This window comes from Nipponia nippon, unplaced genomic scaffold (genome assembly GCF_047370975.1).
Source record: "Nipponia nippon isolate SJK-2023a ecotype South Korea unplaced genomic scaffold, ASM4737097v1 scaffold_46, whole genome shotgun sequence".
Lineage (NCBI taxonomy): Eukaryota > Metazoa > Chordata > Aves > Pelecaniformes > Threskiornithidae > Nipponia > Nipponia nippon.
The window spans coordinates 544,442-561,330 of NW_028262365.1; the positions used below are offsets into that span (position 1 = coordinate 544,442).

The 16,889-nt window shown below is 71.3% G+C and overlaps 3 protein-coding genes across 5 annotated transcripts; all 3 read left to right on the plus strand.

Annotated features, from left to right (window-relative positions):
* Window positions 1-18: 18 nt before the first annotated feature.
* Window positions 19-2,234, plus strand: ACTMAP (actin maturation protease). The gene is made up of 6 exons (XM_087729646.1): window positions 19-240; window positions 1,117-1,185; window positions 1,271-1,395; window positions 1,485-1,614; window positions 1,704-1,774; window positions 1,879-2,234. The coding sequence occupies exons 1-6, from the start codon at window positions 92-94 to the stop codon at window positions 2,232-2,234; spliced, it is 900 nt and encodes a 299-aa protein (XP_087585772.1). The 5' UTR covers window positions 19-91.
* A 717-nt stretch (window positions 2,235-2,951) lies between these two features.
* Window positions 2,952-6,751, plus strand: COQ8B (coenzyme Q8B). Of its 3 annotated transcripts, XM_087729662.1 has the most exons (13): window positions 2,958-3,371; window positions 3,456-3,522; window positions 3,791-3,868; window positions 3,957-4,079; window positions 4,707-4,792; window positions 4,906-5,046; window positions 5,137-5,218; window positions 5,325-5,418; window positions 5,524-5,665; window positions 5,767-5,874; window positions 5,999-6,064; window positions 6,170-6,256; window positions 6,342-6,751. In XM_087729662.1, exons 1-13 carry the CDS (start codon window positions 3,246-3,248, stop codon window positions 6,699-6,701), a joined length of 1,560 nt encoding a protein of 519 aa, XP_087585788.1. In that variant the 5' UTR covers window positions 2,958-3,245; the 3' UTR covers window positions 6,702-6,751. The 3 variants fall into 3 exon arrangements, with proteins under 3 accessions (XP_087585789.1, XP_087585790.1, XP_087585788.1); XM_087729663.1 differs by lacking the exon at window positions 5,999-6,064 and having other exon boundaries at window positions 2,952-3,371; XM_087729664.1 differs by lacking the exon at window positions 3,791-3,868 and having other exon boundaries at window positions 2,953-3,371.
* Window positions 6,752-7,579: 828 nt separating this feature from the next.
* On the plus strand, window positions 7,580-14,688 carry NUMBL (NUMB like endocytic adaptor protein). The gene is made up of 9 exons (XM_087729647.1): window positions 7,580-7,751; window positions 9,295-9,432; window positions 11,054-11,128; window positions 11,239-11,313; window positions 11,405-11,545; window positions 13,110-13,239; window positions 13,336-13,602; window positions 13,690-13,834; window positions 14,418-14,688. Exons 2-9 carry the CDS (start codon window positions 9,307-9,309, stop codon window positions 14,686-14,688), a joined length of 1,230 nt encoding a protein of 409 aa, XP_087585773.1. The 5' UTR covers window positions 7,580-7,751; window positions 9,295-9,306.
* The last annotated feature ends 2,201 nt before the right edge of the window (window positions 14,689-16,889 follow it).

Below are 16,889 nucleotides of genomic sequence, written 5' to 3' on the forward strand. Positions count from 1 at the left end.
AATCAGAGCGGGCTCGGCCCAAGCGGCGGCGGGAGTGGCTCTCTCTGACCTTCGACCCCGCGCTTCCGCCCCGGTGCCCTTTGACCCTCGCATGGCCCAGGCCCCCCCGCCGCCGCCGCCGCCGCCGTTGCCGCCGCCCCCCCCGCCGGGCCGGGTTCTCCGGGACGCGCTGGAACGGGCGGGGGCGGCGCTGGGGGAGGACGGCGGCGTCCGGGAGCTGCTGCGGCGGCGGCGGGAGAGGTGGGGACCGGGGGAGGCCCCGGGGGGGGGGTCTGGGGTCCTGGGCCCGGTCTGAACTCGATCTGGGGGTCCTAGGCCCGGCCTGGACCGGGGCTTGGAGGTACTGGGGGGGGGTCCTGGGCCTGGGAGGGGTCCTGGGCCCGGCCTGAACCAGGGGGTCCAATGGAGGGTCCGGGGGGGGCCCTGGGCTCAGCCTGAAACAGGGTCTGGGGGTCCTGGGGGGGGATCCCGGGCCCGGTCTGAACGGGAGGCGGTCCTGGGCCTGGCCTGAACTGGGTCTGGGGGTCCTGGGGGGTCCTGGGCCCGGGGGGTCCTGGGCCCAGCCTGAACCAGGTCCGGGGGTCCTGGGCCTGGCCTGAACTGGGGCTGGGGGTCCTGGGCCTGGACTGGGGGGTCCTAGGCCCGTCCTGAATTGGGCGGGGGGGGGGTCCGGGGCCCCGGCTGGACCGGGGCCGGGGGTCCTGGGCCCGGGGGGGGTCCTGGGCCCAGCCTGAACTGGGTCCGGGGGTCCTGGGCCTGGCCTGAACTGGGGCTGGGGGTCCTGGGCCTGGACTGGGGGGTCCTAGGCCCGTCCTGAATTGGGCGGGGGGGGGTCCTGGGCCCGGTCTGAACCGGGTCCGGGGGTCCTGGGTCTGGCCTGAACTGGGTCTGGGGGTCCTGGGCCCGGGGGGGGTCCTGGGCCCAGCCTGAACTGGGTCCGGGGGTCCTGGGCCTGGCCTGAACTGGGGCTGGGGGTCCTGGGCCTGGGCTGGGGGGTCCTAGGCCCATCCTGAATTGGGCGGGGGGGGGTCTTGGGCCCGGTCTGAACCGGGTCTGGGGGGCCTGGGCCCAGCCTCCTCCTCGGGGCTCCCCCCTGAGCCTTTCCCCCCCCCCCAGTTTGAGCACCCCCCTGAAATGGCTCCTCTTCCACCGCCCGGCGCCGCCCCTCATCCAGGACGGACCCCAGTAAGCGTTGGGGGGGGGGGGGGGGCACAGTCTGGGGGTGCTGCTGGGGCCCCCCCTCATTTTGTGTGTGTCCCCCCCCCCCCAGGTGTGGGCTGGTGGCCCTATGGATGGCGGCCTCGCTGCTGGCCCCCACCCACGGCGTGGGACTGGAGGAACTGGTGCGGACGGCGCGGGATCGCGGCTTCACCGCCCGGGGCGAGATGTTCTCAGGTACGGGAAGGTTGGGGGCACCCCATTTTTTTTTTGGGGGGGGGGGGGGGGCTGGGGATTGTCCTAGCCCCCCCATTTTGTCCCCGCAGCGGCTGACATGGCAGCGCTGGCCCAGGAGCTCTTCCCCTGTCGCGCCGAGCTCCTTTCGGGGGGCTTGGAGGGACCCAACCGCCCCCGAATCCTGCGTCACCTGGTTGGGGGGCTCCCCCTCCTCGTGCCGTATCCTCCCGCCGTCTTGGGGGGGTCTTTTTTTTTGGGGGGTGGGGTCCCCTTTACGCCGTTATCCCCCTCCCTTAACGTCACCCCAGCTACGATGAGGACAGCAACCACGAGCCCTGCCGCCGCCGCGGCCACAAAGCCCACTGGGCCGTGCTGACGGGTAAACTGGGGGGGGTCACCGCACCCCGGGGGGGTCACTCTCACAACGTGGGGGGCCCCAGGGGTGACGCTGCACCCCTCCCCCCCTCCCCCCCCCCCCCGTAGGCGTTTTGTTGGGGATCCGGAGCGCGGCGCTGAGCCCGACGTACCGGCAGGACCCCGAAATCCCCAACCTCTTCCACCCGCCCTCGTTTGAGGGGGGGGAAATGGCGTTCGAAAAAGGGGAAGAATTATTTTGGGGGGGCCCGGGGGGGGCGGTGGAGGGGGTGCTGGTGCTGGCGCAGCAGGGGAAGAGCCCCCGTTGTCAGCTTTGGGGTTTGGGGGGGCTGCACGACAGCAACGCTCAGCTGGGGGAGCTGAGCCCCCGCCGCCTCGGGGACGGCCATCGCTACGTCCTGCCTTTGGGGGGGCTGGGGGTGGGCTTGAAGGGGAGGGTCGTGCTGCTGCACCCCCCCCCCTAAATAAAACGGTTTTTGGGGGGGTCCCCGAGTTGGTTAGTGCTGATTTGGGGGGTCCCTGAGGGGTGGGAGGGGGTCTCCCTGGGGTTTGGGGGGGGTCCTGGGGTGGGTTAGCGCTGGTTCGGGGGGGCTTTGGGGGTTTGGGGGGTCCCTGGGGTTTGGGGGGTCCCGGGGTGGGTTAGTGCTGGTTTGGGGGGGCTTTGGCGGGATCCTGAGGGGAGGGAGGGGGTCTCCCTGGGGTTTGGGGGGTCCTGGGGTGGGTTAGCGCTGGTTTGGGGGGCCTTTGGGGGTTTGGGGGGTCCTGGGGTGGGTTAGCACTGGTTTGGGGGGCCTTTGGGGGTTTGGGGGGTCCCTGGGGTTTGGGGGGTCCTGGGGTGGGTTAGCACTGGTTTGGGGGGGGGGGTTGGGGGGGTCCCTGGGGTTTGGGGGGTCCTGGGGTGGGTTAGCGCTGGTTTGGGGGGGCTTTGGGGGGGTCCCTGAGGGGAGGGAGGGGGTCTCCCTGGGGTTTGGGGGGTCCCGGGGTGGGTTAGTGCTGGTTTGGGGGGGGGTTGGGGGGGTCCCTGAGGGGAGGGAGGGGGTCTCCTGGAGTTTGGGGGGTCCTGGGTGGGGTAGTGCTGGTTTGGGTGACCCTGGGAGGAGGGAGGGGGTCCCCTTGGGGGTCGGGGGGGTCCCCACTGTTGGCTATGCTGTCTTGGGGGGGGTCCTGGGGATTTTGGGGGTCCCCAGGGCGGGGGGGGGGGGCGGGGGCCGTAAGCGCGCAGGCGCGGTGGGCGGGGCTGGGGTGCTCTTCTGCGCATGCGCTGCCAGCGTGGGCGCGGCCTCCGCGGCCCCTCCTCCCGTTCCCATTGGCTGTGGACCGGGGAGGGGCGTGGCCGCAGACCCGGAAGCGGCGGGATGGCGCGGAGAGGGGCGAAGACGAGCGCGGCTGAGCGCACCGGGCGCCCCTTTGCCCTTTGACCCCACCGGGGGCTGTGACCTTTGACCCCCCCCGGTGACCCCAGCCCCTCTGCCCCCATGGCGGCTGCTCGCCCGGTGCCCCTGCGGGGGCTGCACCGAGCCGGGGCCCTGCGGGGCCTCACACCCGAGGAGGCCCGGCGGGCGCGGGAGGCCCGGGGCCGCCCGGACCCCCCCCGGCAGGCGGTGAGTGTGTGTGTGGGGGGGGGCACGGCCTCGGGGGGGCCCCCGGGACCGCCCCCCAACCTCTGTGTCCGTGTGTCCCCACAGCTCAGCGAGAGGGCCCGGGAGCGGCGGGTGCCCGTGTCCCGCCTGGGGCGGCTGGCCAGCTTCGGAGGTACGGGGCGGCCCTGGGACCCCCCCCCCGGGTCAGGCTGGGGGGGGGCGTTGGGGTGCCCTCCCCCCGTTTGCTCTGCGCCCCTCCCCCCTGCTTTGTCCCCCCCCCTTTGCTCTGTGTCCCCTCCCCCTTTTGCTGTCCCCCCCTTTTGCCGTGTCCCCCCCGTTTGCTCTGTGCCCCCCCTTTGATTTGTCCCCCCCCTTGCTCTGTGTCCCCCCCCCCCTTTGTTGTGCCCTCCCCTCTGACGTGCGTGTCCCCCCCCGCCCAGGACTGGCCGTGGGGCTCGGCGTGGGGACCCTGGCCCAGGCCGCACGGGCAAAGCTGAGTGGCGAGGGCAACCCCGGGGGTGAGTAGACATTGGGGGGGGCCCCCCCAGTCCCCCCCGTTTTGGGGGGGGCTCACTGGGCTCGTGTGTGTCCCCCCCCTCCCACCAGGTGCCGGCTCCCTGCTGGACTCCAGCCCCCTCCTCTCAGAAGCCAACGCCGAGCGGATCGTGGCCACGCTCTGCCGGGTGCGGGGGGCCGCCCTGAAGCTGGGGCAGATGCTCAGCATCCAAGGTGGGGGGGCCTCCCCGGATCCGTCCTCAGGGCCCCCCCCAGACCCCCCAGGGGGGCAGAGCAGCCTTGGGGTGACTTTGGGATGGGGTTGGGGGGGGGGAATTCGGGGGTCCCAGGGTGCTGGGGTTGGGATTTGGGGGTCGATTTGGGGGTCCCAGGGTGCTGGGGTTGGCGTTTGGGGGTCTCAGAGTGATGGGGCTGGGGGTTGGGGGGATTTGGGGGTCCCAGGAGGTGGGGCCTGGGGTCAGGGGGGATTTGGGGGTCCTAGAGGACTGGGGTGGGGTTTGGGGGTCCCAGGGTGATGGGGCTGGGGTCAGGGGGGATTTGGGGGTCCCAGGGCTCTGGGGTGTGGTTTGGGGGTCCCAGGAGGCTGGGGTGAGACTTGGGGGTCCCAGGGCTCTGGGGGGGGGGGGGTTGGGGGTCCCAGGAGGCTGGGGTGAGACTTGGGGGTCCCAGGGCTCGGGGGGGGGGGTTTGGGGGTCCCAGGAGGCTGGGGCTGGGGTCAGGGTGGGGTTTGGGGGTCCCAGGGCTCTGGGGCTGGGGTTGGGGGGGGGATGTGGGGGTTCCCCAGCTCTGGGAGTGGGGTTTGGGGGTCCCGGCTCCCCGACACCCCCCGCCTCCCCGCAGACGCCAGCTTCCTCAGCCCGCAGCTGCAGCGGATCTTCGAGCGCGTCCGGCAAAGCGCCGACTTCATGCCGCGCTGGCAGACCACCGTGAGCCGCTTTTTAGGGTCCGGGGGGGTCACCGCTCCCCCACCCCCGGGTTTTGGGGGGCAGGAAAGCAGGTTTGGGGGGTCTCAGCTGAGCCCCCCCCCCCAATCCCGCAGCAAGTGCTGGCGGAGGAGCTGGGCCCCGGTTGGCGGGAGAAAATGGCGGCTTTCGAGGAGACGCCCTTCGCCGCCGCCTCCATCGGGCAAGTGCACCTCGGGGTGCTGCGGGACGGCACCGAGGTGGCCGTCAAGATCCAGGTGAACCCCAGAAGGGGGGTTTTGGGGGGCCCCCCTCCCCCGCCGATCCCCCTACCCCACCGATATCCCCGCTCCCTGCTTCTCCCGCAGTATCCCGGGATCGCCCAGAGCATCCGCAGCGACGTGGATAATCTCCTCTCCCTGCTCAAAATGAGCGTGGCGCTGCCGGAGGGTGAGCTGGACCCCGACTCCCCCAGAAGAGAGGGGGGGACACCCCCAAATCCTGCCGGGGGGGGGGGGGGGTGTCCCTAAATCCGTTTTTTTCCCCCGTTTTCCAGGTCTCTTCGCCGATAAATCCCTCCAGGTCTTGCAGAGGGAGCTGGAGTGGGAATGCGACTACCGCCGGGAAGCCGACTGCGCCCGGACTTTCAGGTAGGGGTTTGGGGGGGGGGGGGGGGGCAGGGGGTTTTGGGGGGCGCCGGGGGTTTCGGGGGGGGTCCCCATTCCCGCTTCCCCCCTCCCCCCCCCCTTTTCCAGGCAGCTCCTGCGGGACGACCCCTTTTTCTCGGTGCCGCGGGTGGTGGAGGAGCTGACGGCGTCCCGCGTCCTCTCCATGGAGCTGGGGAGCGGCGTCCCCCTCGACCGGTGCCGGGATCTCCCCCAGGACCTGCGGGACCAGGTGAGGCAGCCCCAAATTTTTTTGGGGGGGGGGGGGGGGGGGGGCCCTGTGCCCCCCACCCTTGTCCCCTAACCCCTCTCTGTGTGTGTCCCCCCCCCCAGATCTGCGCCAACCTCCTCCGCCTCTGCCTGCGGGAGCTTTTCGAGTTTCGCTTCATGCAGACGGATCCCAACTGGGCGAATTTCCTCTACGACGCCGAGCGGCACAGGGTGAGCGTTTTGGGGGGGTCCCCGGGGTACAGACCCCCACCCCCCACCCCCCCAAAATAAAACCCCAGACCCCCTCGCCCCAAATCGGACCCCTGAGCGCCCCTCTCCCCCCCCCCCGCCCCAGGTGACTCTGTTGGATTTCGGGGCGAGCCGCTCCTTCGACAAGGAGTTTACGGATCATTATATCGAGGTACGGGGTGCACGGGGGTGCGGGGGGGGGGTCGTACCCCATAGCCCCCCCAAATCTCCCCCAAGCCGTGCCCCCCTCCCCAAAATCCGCCCCCCCCCCCCCCAGGTGATCCGAGCGGCGGCCGATGGCGACCGACCCAAAGTGCTGCAAAAATCCCGAGACCTCAAATTCCTCACGGGCTTCGAGACCAAGGTGAGGAGCGCGGGGGGCGCGGACCCCCCCCCCCCCCTTAATTTTAGGGGTGCCCCCTCCCTCACCGTCCCCCTCCCCGTCGCAGGCGTTCGAGGCGGCCCACGTAGACGCCGTCATGATCCTGGGCGAAGCTTTTTCGGGGGGGCAACCCTTTGATTTCGGGGGGCAGGGGACGGCGCGGCGGGTGCAGGCGCTGCTCCCCGTGATGCTGCGGCATCGCCTGGCCCCCCCCCCCGAACAAACCTACTCCCTCCATCGCAAAATGGCGGGCGCCTTCCTGGCCTGCGCCCGCCTCGGGGGCCGCGTCCCCTGCCGACGCCTCTTCGAGGAGCTTTACGCCCGTTATTGGGACCCCCCCTCAAATTGTGGGGACCCTCCCCAAACGGCGGGGAACCCCCCACGACCCAAGGGGACCCCCGGCCAAGCGGGGGGACCCCTACCCTGAGCCTGTTCCCCCCCCCCCCCCCCTTTTCCCCAATAAAGGATGGATCAACCCCAAAATGGGTGCTGGGAGTAGCGGGGGGGGACCCTTCCCCTATGGGGTGGGGGGGTCCTGGGGGGGGGCGGCTGGGTTTTGGGGTGAGGGGTCCCAATTTTGGGGTGGGGGGTCCCGGTTTTGGGGTGGAGGTCCCGGTTTTGGAGTGGGGGGTCCCGGTTTTGGGGTGGGGGTCCAGGTTTTGGAGTGGGGGGTCCCGGTTTTGGGGTGGGGGTCCCGGTTTTGGGGTGGGGGTCCAGGTTTTGGAGTGGGGGTCCCGGTTTTGGGGTGGGGGGTCCCGGTTTTGGGGTGGAGGTCCCGGTTTTGGAGTGGGGGGTCCCGGTTTTGGGGTGGAGGTCCCGGTTTTGGGGTGGGGGTCCAGGTTTTGGAGTGGGGGGTCCCGGTTTTGGGGTGGGGGGTCCCGGTTTTGGGGTGGGGGTCCCGGTTTTGGGGTGGGGGGCCAGGTTTTGGAGTGGGGGGGCCGGGGTTTGGGGTGGGGGGTCCCGGTTTTGGGGTGGAGGTCCCGGTTTTGGGGTGGGGGGTCCCGGTTTTGGGGTGGGGGTCCCGGTTTTGGGGTGGGGGATCCCAATTTTGGGGTGGGGGGTCCCGGTTTTGGGGTGGGGGATCCCATTTTTGGGGCGGCTGTTTGCAGGGGGGGAGCAGATGGATGGGGGGGGGACAGCCCGGAGGGGGTGTGGCTAATCTGCATATTCATGAGCCCGCCAGCCAATGGCTGCGGGGCCGCGCTGGCCCCGCTCGCTCTGCCCCGTGTGGGGCGGGGTTAGCCCTTATTTGCGTATTAATGAGACGGGCGTGGCCAGAGTGGGCGAGGCGCGTGTCCGGCTGGGCTGTGTGGGCGTGGCTACATTTACATATGCATGAGGTGGGCGGGGAGCGACGGGCGCTTGCGTGCAGTCCCGGAGCCACAGCCCCGGAGCCGATCGTGGCCGAAGGGAGCCGAGCGCGGCCGAACGGAGCCGAGCGGGGCCGAAGGGGGCCGAGCCCCGGGCGCGGCGGCGGGTAAGGGGGGGGGGGGGCGGACACACGCACGGACGGACACACGGACACGCGTGGGGCCCCGTGTCCCTCGGCGGGTCCCCACGGGGGGCGGGGGGGGGCCGGGGGGCGCCGCGTGCCGCTGCCGGGCTCCCCCCCTGGGCCTGGGGATGGGGGGGGGGGCGGGAGGGGACCCTTCCCACGGGGACCGCGGCCGCCTTCCCGCCCCGTGGGCCCCCCCCGTGGCCCCGGGACCCCCCCAAAATGTCCCCAGCCCCTCCAGGGGCGCGGCCCCCCCCAGGGTGCCCCCGGTCCCCTTCCAGCCGTGATGACCCCCCGGTGTCCCCAGTCCCCCCAGCCCCCCCCCCCATGGTGCCCCTGGTCCCCTTCCAGCCCCAATGTCCCCTTCCCAGTGTTCCCAGTCCCCCCAGTGTCCTGAGCCCCCCCCGTTACCCCTTGTCCCCCCCAGTCCCAATGTCCCCTCCCAGTGTCCCCAGTTCCCCCTCCCAGTGTCCCTGGTCCCCCCCATGGTGTCCCCGGTCCCCTTCCAGCCATGATGTCTCCCCCCAGTGTCCCCAGTCCCCCCAGTCCCCCTCCCAGTGTCCCCACTCCCCCCCATGGTGTCCCCAGTCCCCCCACGGTGCCCCCAGTACCCCCCAGTGTCCTGAGCCCCCCCCATTACCCCTTGTCCCCCCCTGTCCTAATGCCCGCCCCCAGTGTCCCCAGTCCCCCCCCAGGGTGTCCCTGGTCCCCTTCCAGCCACGATGTCTCCCCCCAGTGTCCCCAGTCTCCCCCCCCAGCCTCCCCAGTCCCCCCCCAGTGTCCCCAGTCCCCCCCAGTGTCCCCAGTCCCCCCCATGGTGTCCCCAGTCCCCTTCCAGCCACGATGTCTCCCCCCAGTGTCCCCAGTTGCCCCCCAGTGTCCCCAGTCCCCTTCCAGCCACGATGTCTCCCCCCAGTGTCCCCAGTCCCCCCCAGTGTCCCCAGTCCCCCCCCATGGTGTCCCCAGTCCCCTTCCAGCCACGATGTCTCCCCCCAGTGTCCCCAGTTGCCCCCCAGTGTCCCCAGTCCCCTTCCAGCCACGATGTCTCCCCCCAGTGTCCCCAGTCCCCCCAGCCTCCCCAGTCCCCCCATGGTGTCCCCAGTCCCCTTCCAGCCATGATGTCTCCCCCCAGTGTCCCCAGTTGCCCCCCCCAGTGTCCCCAGTCCCCTTCCAGCCACGATGTCTCCCCCAGTGTCCCCAGTCCCCCCCATGGTGTCCCCAGTCCCCTTCCAGCCACGATGTCTCCCCCCAGTGTCCCCAGTTGCCCCCCCCCAGTGTCCCCAGTCCCCTTCCAGCCACGATGTCTCCCCCCAGTGTCCCCAGTTGCCCCCCCAGTGTCCCCAGTCCCCTTCCAGCCACAATGTCTCCCCCCAGTGTCCCCAGTTGCCCCCCCCATGGTGTCCCCAGTCCCCTTCCAGCCACGATGTCTCCCCCCAGCCTCCCCAGTCCCCCCCCCAGTTCACCCAGGCGCCGCGGGGGCCGTTGCCCCCCCAGCCCGGGGGTCCCCTGACGGCGGCCCCCGCAGCCCGGGCCAGCGATGCACAGGCTGCGGCAGAGCCTGCGGCGCAAGGCGGGGGCCTACGTGCCCGAGGCGGCGCGGCCGCACCAGTGGCAGGCGGACGAGGAGGCCGTGCGGCGCGGCGCCTGCAGCTTCCCCGTCAGGGTGAGCGGACGCGGGGTGCGCCGGGGTGCGGGGTGCTCTGGGACGGGATGCGGGGTGCTCCGGGGTCAGGGGTGCTCTGGGACGGGATGCGGGGTGCGCCGGGGTCAGGGGTGCTCTGGGGCAGGGATGCGGGATGCTCCGGGGTCAGGGATGCTCCGGGGCGGGATGCGGGGTCCTCCGGGGTCAGGGGTGCTCTGGGATGGGATGCGGGGTGCGCCGGGGGCGGGGGTGCGGGGTGCTGCGGGAGCAGGGATGCTCCGGGACGGGATGCAGGATGCTCCGGGGTCAGGGGTGCTCTGGGGCAGGGATGCGGGATGCTCCGGGGGCAGGGATGCTCCGGGGCGGGATGCGGGGTGATGCGGGGTGCTCCGGGGTCAGGGGTGCTCCGGGGTCGGGGATGGGATGCAGGGTGCTCCGGGGTCAGGGGTGCTCTGGGGCAGGGATGCGGGATGCTCCGGGGTCAGGGATGCTCCAGGGCGGGATGCGGGGTGATGCGGGGTCAGGGGTGCTCCGGGGTCGGGGACGGGGTGCGGGGTGCTCCGGGGGCAGGGATGCTCCGGGGCGGGATGCGGGATGCTCCGGGGGCAGGGATGCTCCGGGGCGGGATGCGGGGTCCTCCGGGGTCAGGGGTGCTCTGGGACGGGATGCGGGGTGCGCCGGGGGCGGGGGTGCTCTGGGATGGGATGCGGGGTGCGCCAGGGGCGGGGGTGCGGGGTGCTCCGGGAGCAGGGATGCTCCGGGACGGGATGCGGGGTGATGCGGGATGCGCCGGGGTCAGGGATGCTCCAGGGCGGGATGCGGCATGCTCCGGGGGCAGGGATGCTCCAGGGCGGGATGTGGGGTGCGCCGGGGTCAGGGGTGCTCTGGGACGGGATGCGGGGTGCGCCGGGGTCAGGGGTGCTCTGGGGCAGGGATGCGGGATGCTCCGGGGGCAGGGATGCTCCGGTGTCGGGGATGCGGGATGCTCCAGGGCGGGATGCGGGATGCTCCGGTGTCGGGGATGCGGGATGCTCCAGGGTCGGGATGCGGGATGCTCCAGGGTTGGGGACAGGATGCAGGATGCTGTGGGGCGGGATGCGGGATGCTCCAGGATCAGGATGCGGGATGCTCCTGGGTCGGGGACGGGATGCGGGATGCTCCAGGGTTGGGGACAGGATGCGGGATGCTCTGGGGCGGGATGCGGGATGCTCTGGGGTTGGGGACGGGATGCAGGACACTCCAGGGTCAGGGACGGGATGCTCCGGAGTTGGGAATGGCATGCGGGATGCTCCGGGGTTGGGGACGGGACGCGGGATGCTCCAGGGTCAGGGATGCTCTGGGACGGGATGTGGGATGCTCTGGTGTCAGGGATATGGGATGCTCCAGGGCAGGGATGCGGGGATGCTCCAGGGTGGGGATGCGGGATGCTCCGGTGTCGGGGACGCGGGATGCTCCAGGGTGGGGATGTGGGATGCTCCGGTGTCAGGGACGCGGGATGCTCCGGGGTGGGGACGCGGGATGCTCTGGTGCCAGGGACGCGGGATGCTCCGGTGCGGGGATGCAGGATGCTCCGGCGCGGGGGCCAGGGTCGTTTTGGGGGGCGCGGGGTCCCCCCCTGACGGCCCCCCCCCCCCCCCCGCAGTACCTGGGGCACGCGGAGGTGGACGAGTCGCGGGGGATGCACGTCTGCGAGGAGGCCGTCAAGAAGCTGAAGGCGGTGAGCACTTCCCCGGAAAACCGGGAATCTTCCCCTCGGCACCCGGGAACGGGGAGGGGGGGGGTCCCCGCCGGGCCCCTCGCCCACCCCCTGACCCCCACCCCTCGCAGAGCGGCCGTAAAGCGGTGAAGTCGGTGCTGTGGGTGTCGGCGGACGGGCTGCGCGTGGTGGACGACAAGACCAAGGTGAGCGGGAGGCGGGGGGGTCCCCGGGGGGGGGGGGGGGGGGCCCTGGGTGACCCCCACCCCCCTTTTCCCACCCCTCCCCCCCCCCCAGGACCTGCTGCTGGACCAGACCATCGAGAAGGTTTCCTTCTGCGCCCCCGACCGCAATTTCGACAAAGCCTTTTCCTACATCTGCCGGGACGGCACCACGCGCCGCTGGATCTGCCACTGCTTCCTGGCGCTGAAGGATTCCGTGGGTGCCGGGCCGGGGGGGCTCCCGAGGGCGTGCGCCGGGATAGGGACACGGGAGGCGCCGGGATAGGGACACGGGAGGCGCCGGGATAGGGACACGGGAGGATCCAGGGCGGGGATGTGGGATGCTCCAGGGTGGGGGATGCGGGAGGCTCCGGGTCAGGGATATGGGATGCTCTGGGGTTGAGGATACGGGAGGCTCCGGGGTCAGGGGTATGGGATGCTCAGGATCAGGGATACGGGATGCTCAGGGATACGGGAGGCTCCGGGGTCAGGGGTATGGGATGCTCAGGGATACGGGAGGCTCTGGGGTCAGGGGTATGGGATGCTCGGGATCAGGGATACCGGCTGCTCAGGGATACGGGAGGCTCCGGGGTCAGGGGTATGGGATGCTCGGGATCAGGGATACGGGATGCTCAGGGATACGGGAGGCTCCGGGGTCAGGGGTATGGGATGCTCAGGGATACGGGAGGCTCCGGGGTCAGGAATACAGGATGCTCCAGGACTGGGGAGGCGGGAGGCTCCAGGATGGAGATACAGGATGCTCTGGGGTCGGATATGGGATGCTGAAGGCCAGGGATACAGGATGCTCCAGGATTGGGGATACGGGATCCTCTGGAGTCAGGAATACAGGATGCTCCAGGACTGGGGACATGGGAAGCTCCGGAGTTGGGGATATGGAATGCTCAGGGTCGGGGATACCAGATGCTCCGGGATAGGGATACGGAATGCTCCAGGGTCATGGATACAGGAGGCTCCGGGGTTGGGGATATGGGATGCTCAGGATCAGGGATTCAGGATGCTCTGGGATGGGGATACAGGATGCTCTGGAGTCGGAGATGCAGGAGGCTCCAGGTTGGGAATCTGGGATGCTCTGGGGTTGAGGATATGGAACGCTCCGGGGCCAGTGATACGGGATGCTCAGGATCAGGAATACGGGATGCTCAGAGCCGGGGATACAGGAGGCTCCGGGGTTGGGGATACGGGATGCTCAGAGCCGGGGATACAGGAGGCTCCGGGGTCGGGGATACGGGATGCTCAGGGCTGGGGATATGGGATGCTCTGGGATTGGGAATATGGGAGGCTCCAGGAGTGGGGATATGGGATGCTCAGGGATGGGGGATGCTCTGGGATCGGGAATACAGGGGGCTCGGGGGTTGGGAATACAGGAGGCTGCGGGGTCAGGGATAGGGGAGGCTCGGGTCGGGGATACGGGATGCTCTGGGGTTGGGGATACGGGATGCTCAGGGATGGGGATGTGGGATGCTCCGGGGTCAGGGATACGGGATGCTCTGGGGTCAGGGATACGGGATGCTCTGGGGTCGGGGATACGGGATGCTCTGGGGTCGGGGATGCAGGATGCTCCAGGGTCGGGGATATGGGATGCTCAAGGATGGGGATGTGGGATGCTCCGGGGTCGGGGATGCGGGAGGCTCGGGGTCGGGGATGCGGGATGCTCCGGGGTGGGGGGTACGGGAGGCTCGGGGGCGGGCGTAGGGACCCCCGTGGGCGCGGGGAGGGGGCCGCGGGTGCCCCCCTGACGCCCCCGCCCCGTCCCCGCGCAGGGCGAGCGGCTGAGCCACGCCGTGGGCTGCGCCTTCGCCGCCTGCCTGGAGCGCAAGCAGCGGCGGGAGAAGGAGTGCGGCCTCCCCCCCGCCTTCGACGCCTCCCGCGCCCCCTCCGACAAAAAGCGGGGTGAGCCCCTTTTTATCTGGGGGGGGGGGGGGGGGGGGCGATTTTGGGGGGGGGGGGGGGGCGTACAACAACCTAACCCCCACATTTTCCCCGCAGATGAAGCCCCCCCGGTTGAACCCCCTGTCCCGGCGCAGCCCGGTAACACCTCGCCGGCGGCGGCGGCCGGGGGCGCCGGGGGGGGTCCCCAACGCGCCATCCCCCGCCGCCACGCTCCGCTGGAGCAGTTGGTGCGCCAAGGCTCTTTCCGCGGTTTTCCCAGCCTCAGCCGGCAAAATTCCCCCTTCAAACGCCAGCTCTCGCTCCGGCTGAACGAGCTGCCCTCCACCCTCCAGCGCCGGGACGGCGGCCAGGCCCGAGACCCCGGTGAGGGGCTGGGGGGGGGTAGGGGGGGCGGGGGGCAAAAGGGGTTTTGGGGGGGGGGTCACTTGGCTCCGTGTCCGTTTCCCGCAGCGGCGGAGGCGGGCTCGGGCCCCCCCGGGGCGAGCGACGGGATCAGCGATCTCTGCAGTCAGATCGACGCCTCCTTCGCCTGCCCCCCCCTCGCCGGGGACCCCAACGGCGCCCCCCCCCCCCCCCCCGAGGGGGGGCCTCGCAGGTAACCCCCCACCCCCACCCTGGCCGTCCCACCCCCCCCCCCATGCTTGGGGCCACCCATGGGTGCCCCCCGCCGTGTTTTGGGGTCCGGGGGGCTCCTTTGCCCCCCAATGCCCCCCCCCCCGTGTTTTAGGGTCCCTTCTTGGCTGGGGGGCTCCTGCATCCCCCCTCGCCCCCTCCCCAGAGCCCCCCCCCCATATATTGGGGTCCCTGCTTGCCTGGGGGGTCCCACATTCCCCCCCCCCCTCGCCCCCCCATATATTGGGGTCCCTTCTTGTCCGGGGGGCTCCCGCATCCCCCAATGCCCCCCCCCAAAGCCCCCCCCCCCCCCATATATTGGGGTCCCTGCTTGCCGGGGGGGGCCCCACATTCCCCCCCCCCTCGCCCCCCCCATATATTGGGGTCCCTTCTTGCCCGGGGGGGCTCCCGCATCCCCCAATGCCCCCTCCCCCCATTTTGGGGTCCCTGCTTGTCCGGGGGGTCCCACATTCCCCTCCCCTCTCCCCTCCCCCTATTTTGGGGTCCCTGCTTGCCTTGGGGGGGGGCTGCCCCCCACCCCCCCCATCCCTCTCTCCCCCCCGCAGGCCCGGCGTCCTGGGTGGAAGGGGGGCGCCGGGCCCCCCCCGCCATCGCCGCACCCCCTCGGAGGCCGAGCGCTGGCTGGAGGAGGTGACCAAGGCGGCCATGGCGCAGCAGCAGGGCGGGGGGGCCCCCCCGGCCCCCCCCGGCCCCCCCATTCCGGGGGGCCCCTACCCCCCCGCCGTGCCCGTGGTGGGCACCACCCCCTCCCAAATGGTGGCCAACATCTTCTGCGCCGCCGGCCCCCCCGCCAAAGCCGCCCCCCCCCGGCGTTAGCGGGGCCCCCCCGCCCCCCGCGCCCCCAAAACGGCCCCGGACCCTTTCGAGGTGCAGTGGGCGGCGCTGGGGGCCCAGCCCCCCCCCCCCGAACCCCAACCCCTTCGCCGGGGACCTCCACAAAACCTTCGAGATCGAGCTGTGAGGGGGGGACCCCCTTTTCTGGAGGGGGGGTCTGATCCCCCCCCCCCAACCCCGAGTTTGGGGGTCCCCAGGGCTGGGGGGGTCCCAGTTCCCCAGTGCAGGACTGGGGGGGGAGGTCCTGATCCCCCCCCCCCCCGAGTTTGGGGGTCCCCAGGGCTGGGGGGGTCCCCAGTAGAGGCTGGGGGGTCCCCAGTGCCCCCCCCTGAGATTAGGGGGGCCCCAGTACAGGCTGGGGGGTCCCCAGTACCCCCCCAATTGAGGCTGGGGGGGTCCCCAGTGCCCACCCCCAAGGCTGAGTGGGTCCCCATTGCCCCCCCCCCCCCAAGGCTGGGGGTCCCCAGTAGAGGCCGGGGGGGTCCCCAGTCCCTCCCAGTAGAGGCCGGGGGGTCCCCAGTGCCCCCCCCGAGGTTGGGGGTCCCCAGTAGAGGCTGGGGGGGTCCCCAGTGCCCCCCCCCCCCGAATTGGGGGGTCCCCAGTAGAGGCTGGGGGGGTCCCCAGTGCCCCCCCCCCGAGGTTGGGGGTCCCCGGTTGAGGCCGGGGGGGGTCCCAGCGCCCCCCCTTTTTGGGGGGCTGTGGAGGGGGGGTCCCAGCTGCCGTCGGGCCCCGGGGGGGGGAGGGGGGCGGGGGGGGCCCCCCCCAAATTCTCTTCCGTTTTCTTCTTTATTTTTAACTTAAACCACGGAGATTTTGGTATCGGGCTCTGATTTAATGGAACCTCGGGAAAGGCGCGCGGCCGGGCTCCCCCCGCCCTCGTGCGAGGCCCTCGTGCAAGGTGTGCAAGGAGCCCGTGCGAGCCCCTCGTGCAAGGCCCTCGTGCAAGGTGTGCAAGGAGCCTGTGCGAGCCCCTCGTGCAAGGCCCTCGTGCAAAATGTGCAAGGAGCCCGTGCAAGCCCCTCGTGCAAGGCCCTTGTGCAAGGTGTGCAAGGAGCCCGTGCGAGCCCCTTGTGCAAGGCCCTCGTGCAAAGTGTGAAGGAGCCCGTGCAAGCCCCTCGTGCAAGGCCCGCAGAGCCTCGTGCAAGGCCCTCGTGCAAAGTGTGCAAGGAGCCCGTGCAAGCCCCTCGTGCAAGGCCCGCAGAGCCTCGTGCAAGGCCCTCGCGCCAGGTGTGCAGGGCCCTGGTGCAAAGCCCTCGTGCAAGGTGTGCAAGGAGCCTCGGGCAAAGCCCTCGTGCAAGGCGTGCAAGGCCCTTGTGCAAAGCGTGCAGGAGCCTCATGCGAGGTCTGCAAGGCCCTGGTGCCAGGTGTGCAGACCCTTGTGCAAGGCCCTCGCGCACGGCGTGCAAGGACCCTCGTGCAAGGACCCTCGTGCAAGGGCGGGGGGGGTTGGGTTGCTTTTTTGTTTTCCCGTGGGTTCCCCCCCCCCCCGTTCGCGTGCCGGGGCGCCGCACGCGCGTGTGCGCACCCATGGGTGGGCCCGGCTATACATCCGGATCCATAGGGACCCATCCGGATCCATAGGGACCCATCCGGATCCATAGGGACCCGTGCCTCTCCCGCCTGCCGGAGGGAACTGGAGCACCGGCCGTTGCCATGGCAACCGGCGGGAACCCGGCCGCCTCTTAAAGGGGCCGCGGCTGCAAAGGGCCCCCGCCCCCCCCCGCCCTGCCTCAGTTTCCCCAGATGCCGGTGGGGTCGTCTCGGGGGGAGCGAGGGGGGTCTGGGGGGGTCTGGGGGGATCTGAAGGGTCTGGGGGGATCTAGGGAGGATTTGGGGGTCTTGGGGTGTCTGGGGGGTCTAGGGGGATCTGGGGGGTCTGGGGGGGTCTGGGAGGATCTACAGGGATCTGGGGGGGGGTCTCGGGAGGGTCCCGGCCTGGGGGGGTGGGGGGCCATGGGGCAGCTATAGGGGGCCGGGGGGGCTATAGGGGGCCACGGGGGGGCTATAAGAGGACACAGGGGGGCTATAGGGGGCCATGAGGGCTATAGGGGCCCATGGAGGGGCTATAGGGGGCCATGGGGGGCCTATAGGGGGCCGGGGGGGCTATAAGAGGGCATAGGGGGCTATAGGGGGCCATGGGGGCTATAGGGGCCCATGGGGGGCTATAGGGGGCCGGGGGGGTA

Bases quoted from the DNA above. Each gene is read 5' to 3' on its own strand.
- ACTMAP (XM_087729646.1), top strand. From the start codon at position 92: ATGGCCCAGGCCCCCCCGCCGCCGCCGCCGCCGCCGTTGCCGCCGCCC. The intron at 1,186-1,270 runs GTAAGCGTTGGG...CCCCCCCCCCAG, and splicing joins CTCATCCAGGACGGACCCCA to GTGTGGGCTGGTGGCCCTAT. The intron at 1,775-1,878 runs GTAAACTGGGGG...CCCCCCCCGTAG, and splicing joins CCACTGGGCCGTGCTGACGG to GCGTTTTGTTGGGGATCCGG.
- COQ8B (XM_087729662.1), top strand. From the start codon at position 3,246: ATGGCGGCTGCTCGCCCGGTGCCCCTGCGGGGGCTGCACCGAGCCGGG. The intron at 5,419-5,523 runs GTAGGGGTTTGG...CCCCTTTTCCAG, and splicing joins GACTGCGCCCGGACTTTCAG to GCAGCTCCTGCGGGACGACC. The intron at 5,875-5,998 runs GTGAGCGTTTTG...CCCCCGCCCCAG, and splicing joins ACGACGCCGAGCGGCACAGG to GTGACTCTGTTGGATTTCGG.
- NUMBL (XM_087729647.1), top strand. From the start codon at position 9,307: ATGCACAGGCTGCGGCAGAGCCTGCGGCGCAAGGCGGGGGCCTACGTG. The intron at 9,433-11,053 runs GTGAGCGGACGC...CCCCCCCCGCAG, and splicing joins CCTGCAGCTTCCCCGTCAGG to TACCTGGGGCACGCGGAGGT. The intron at 13,835-14,417 runs GTAACCCCCCAC...TCCCCCCCGCAG, and splicing joins CCCGAGGGGGGGCCTCGCAG to GCCCGGCGTCCTGGGTGGAA.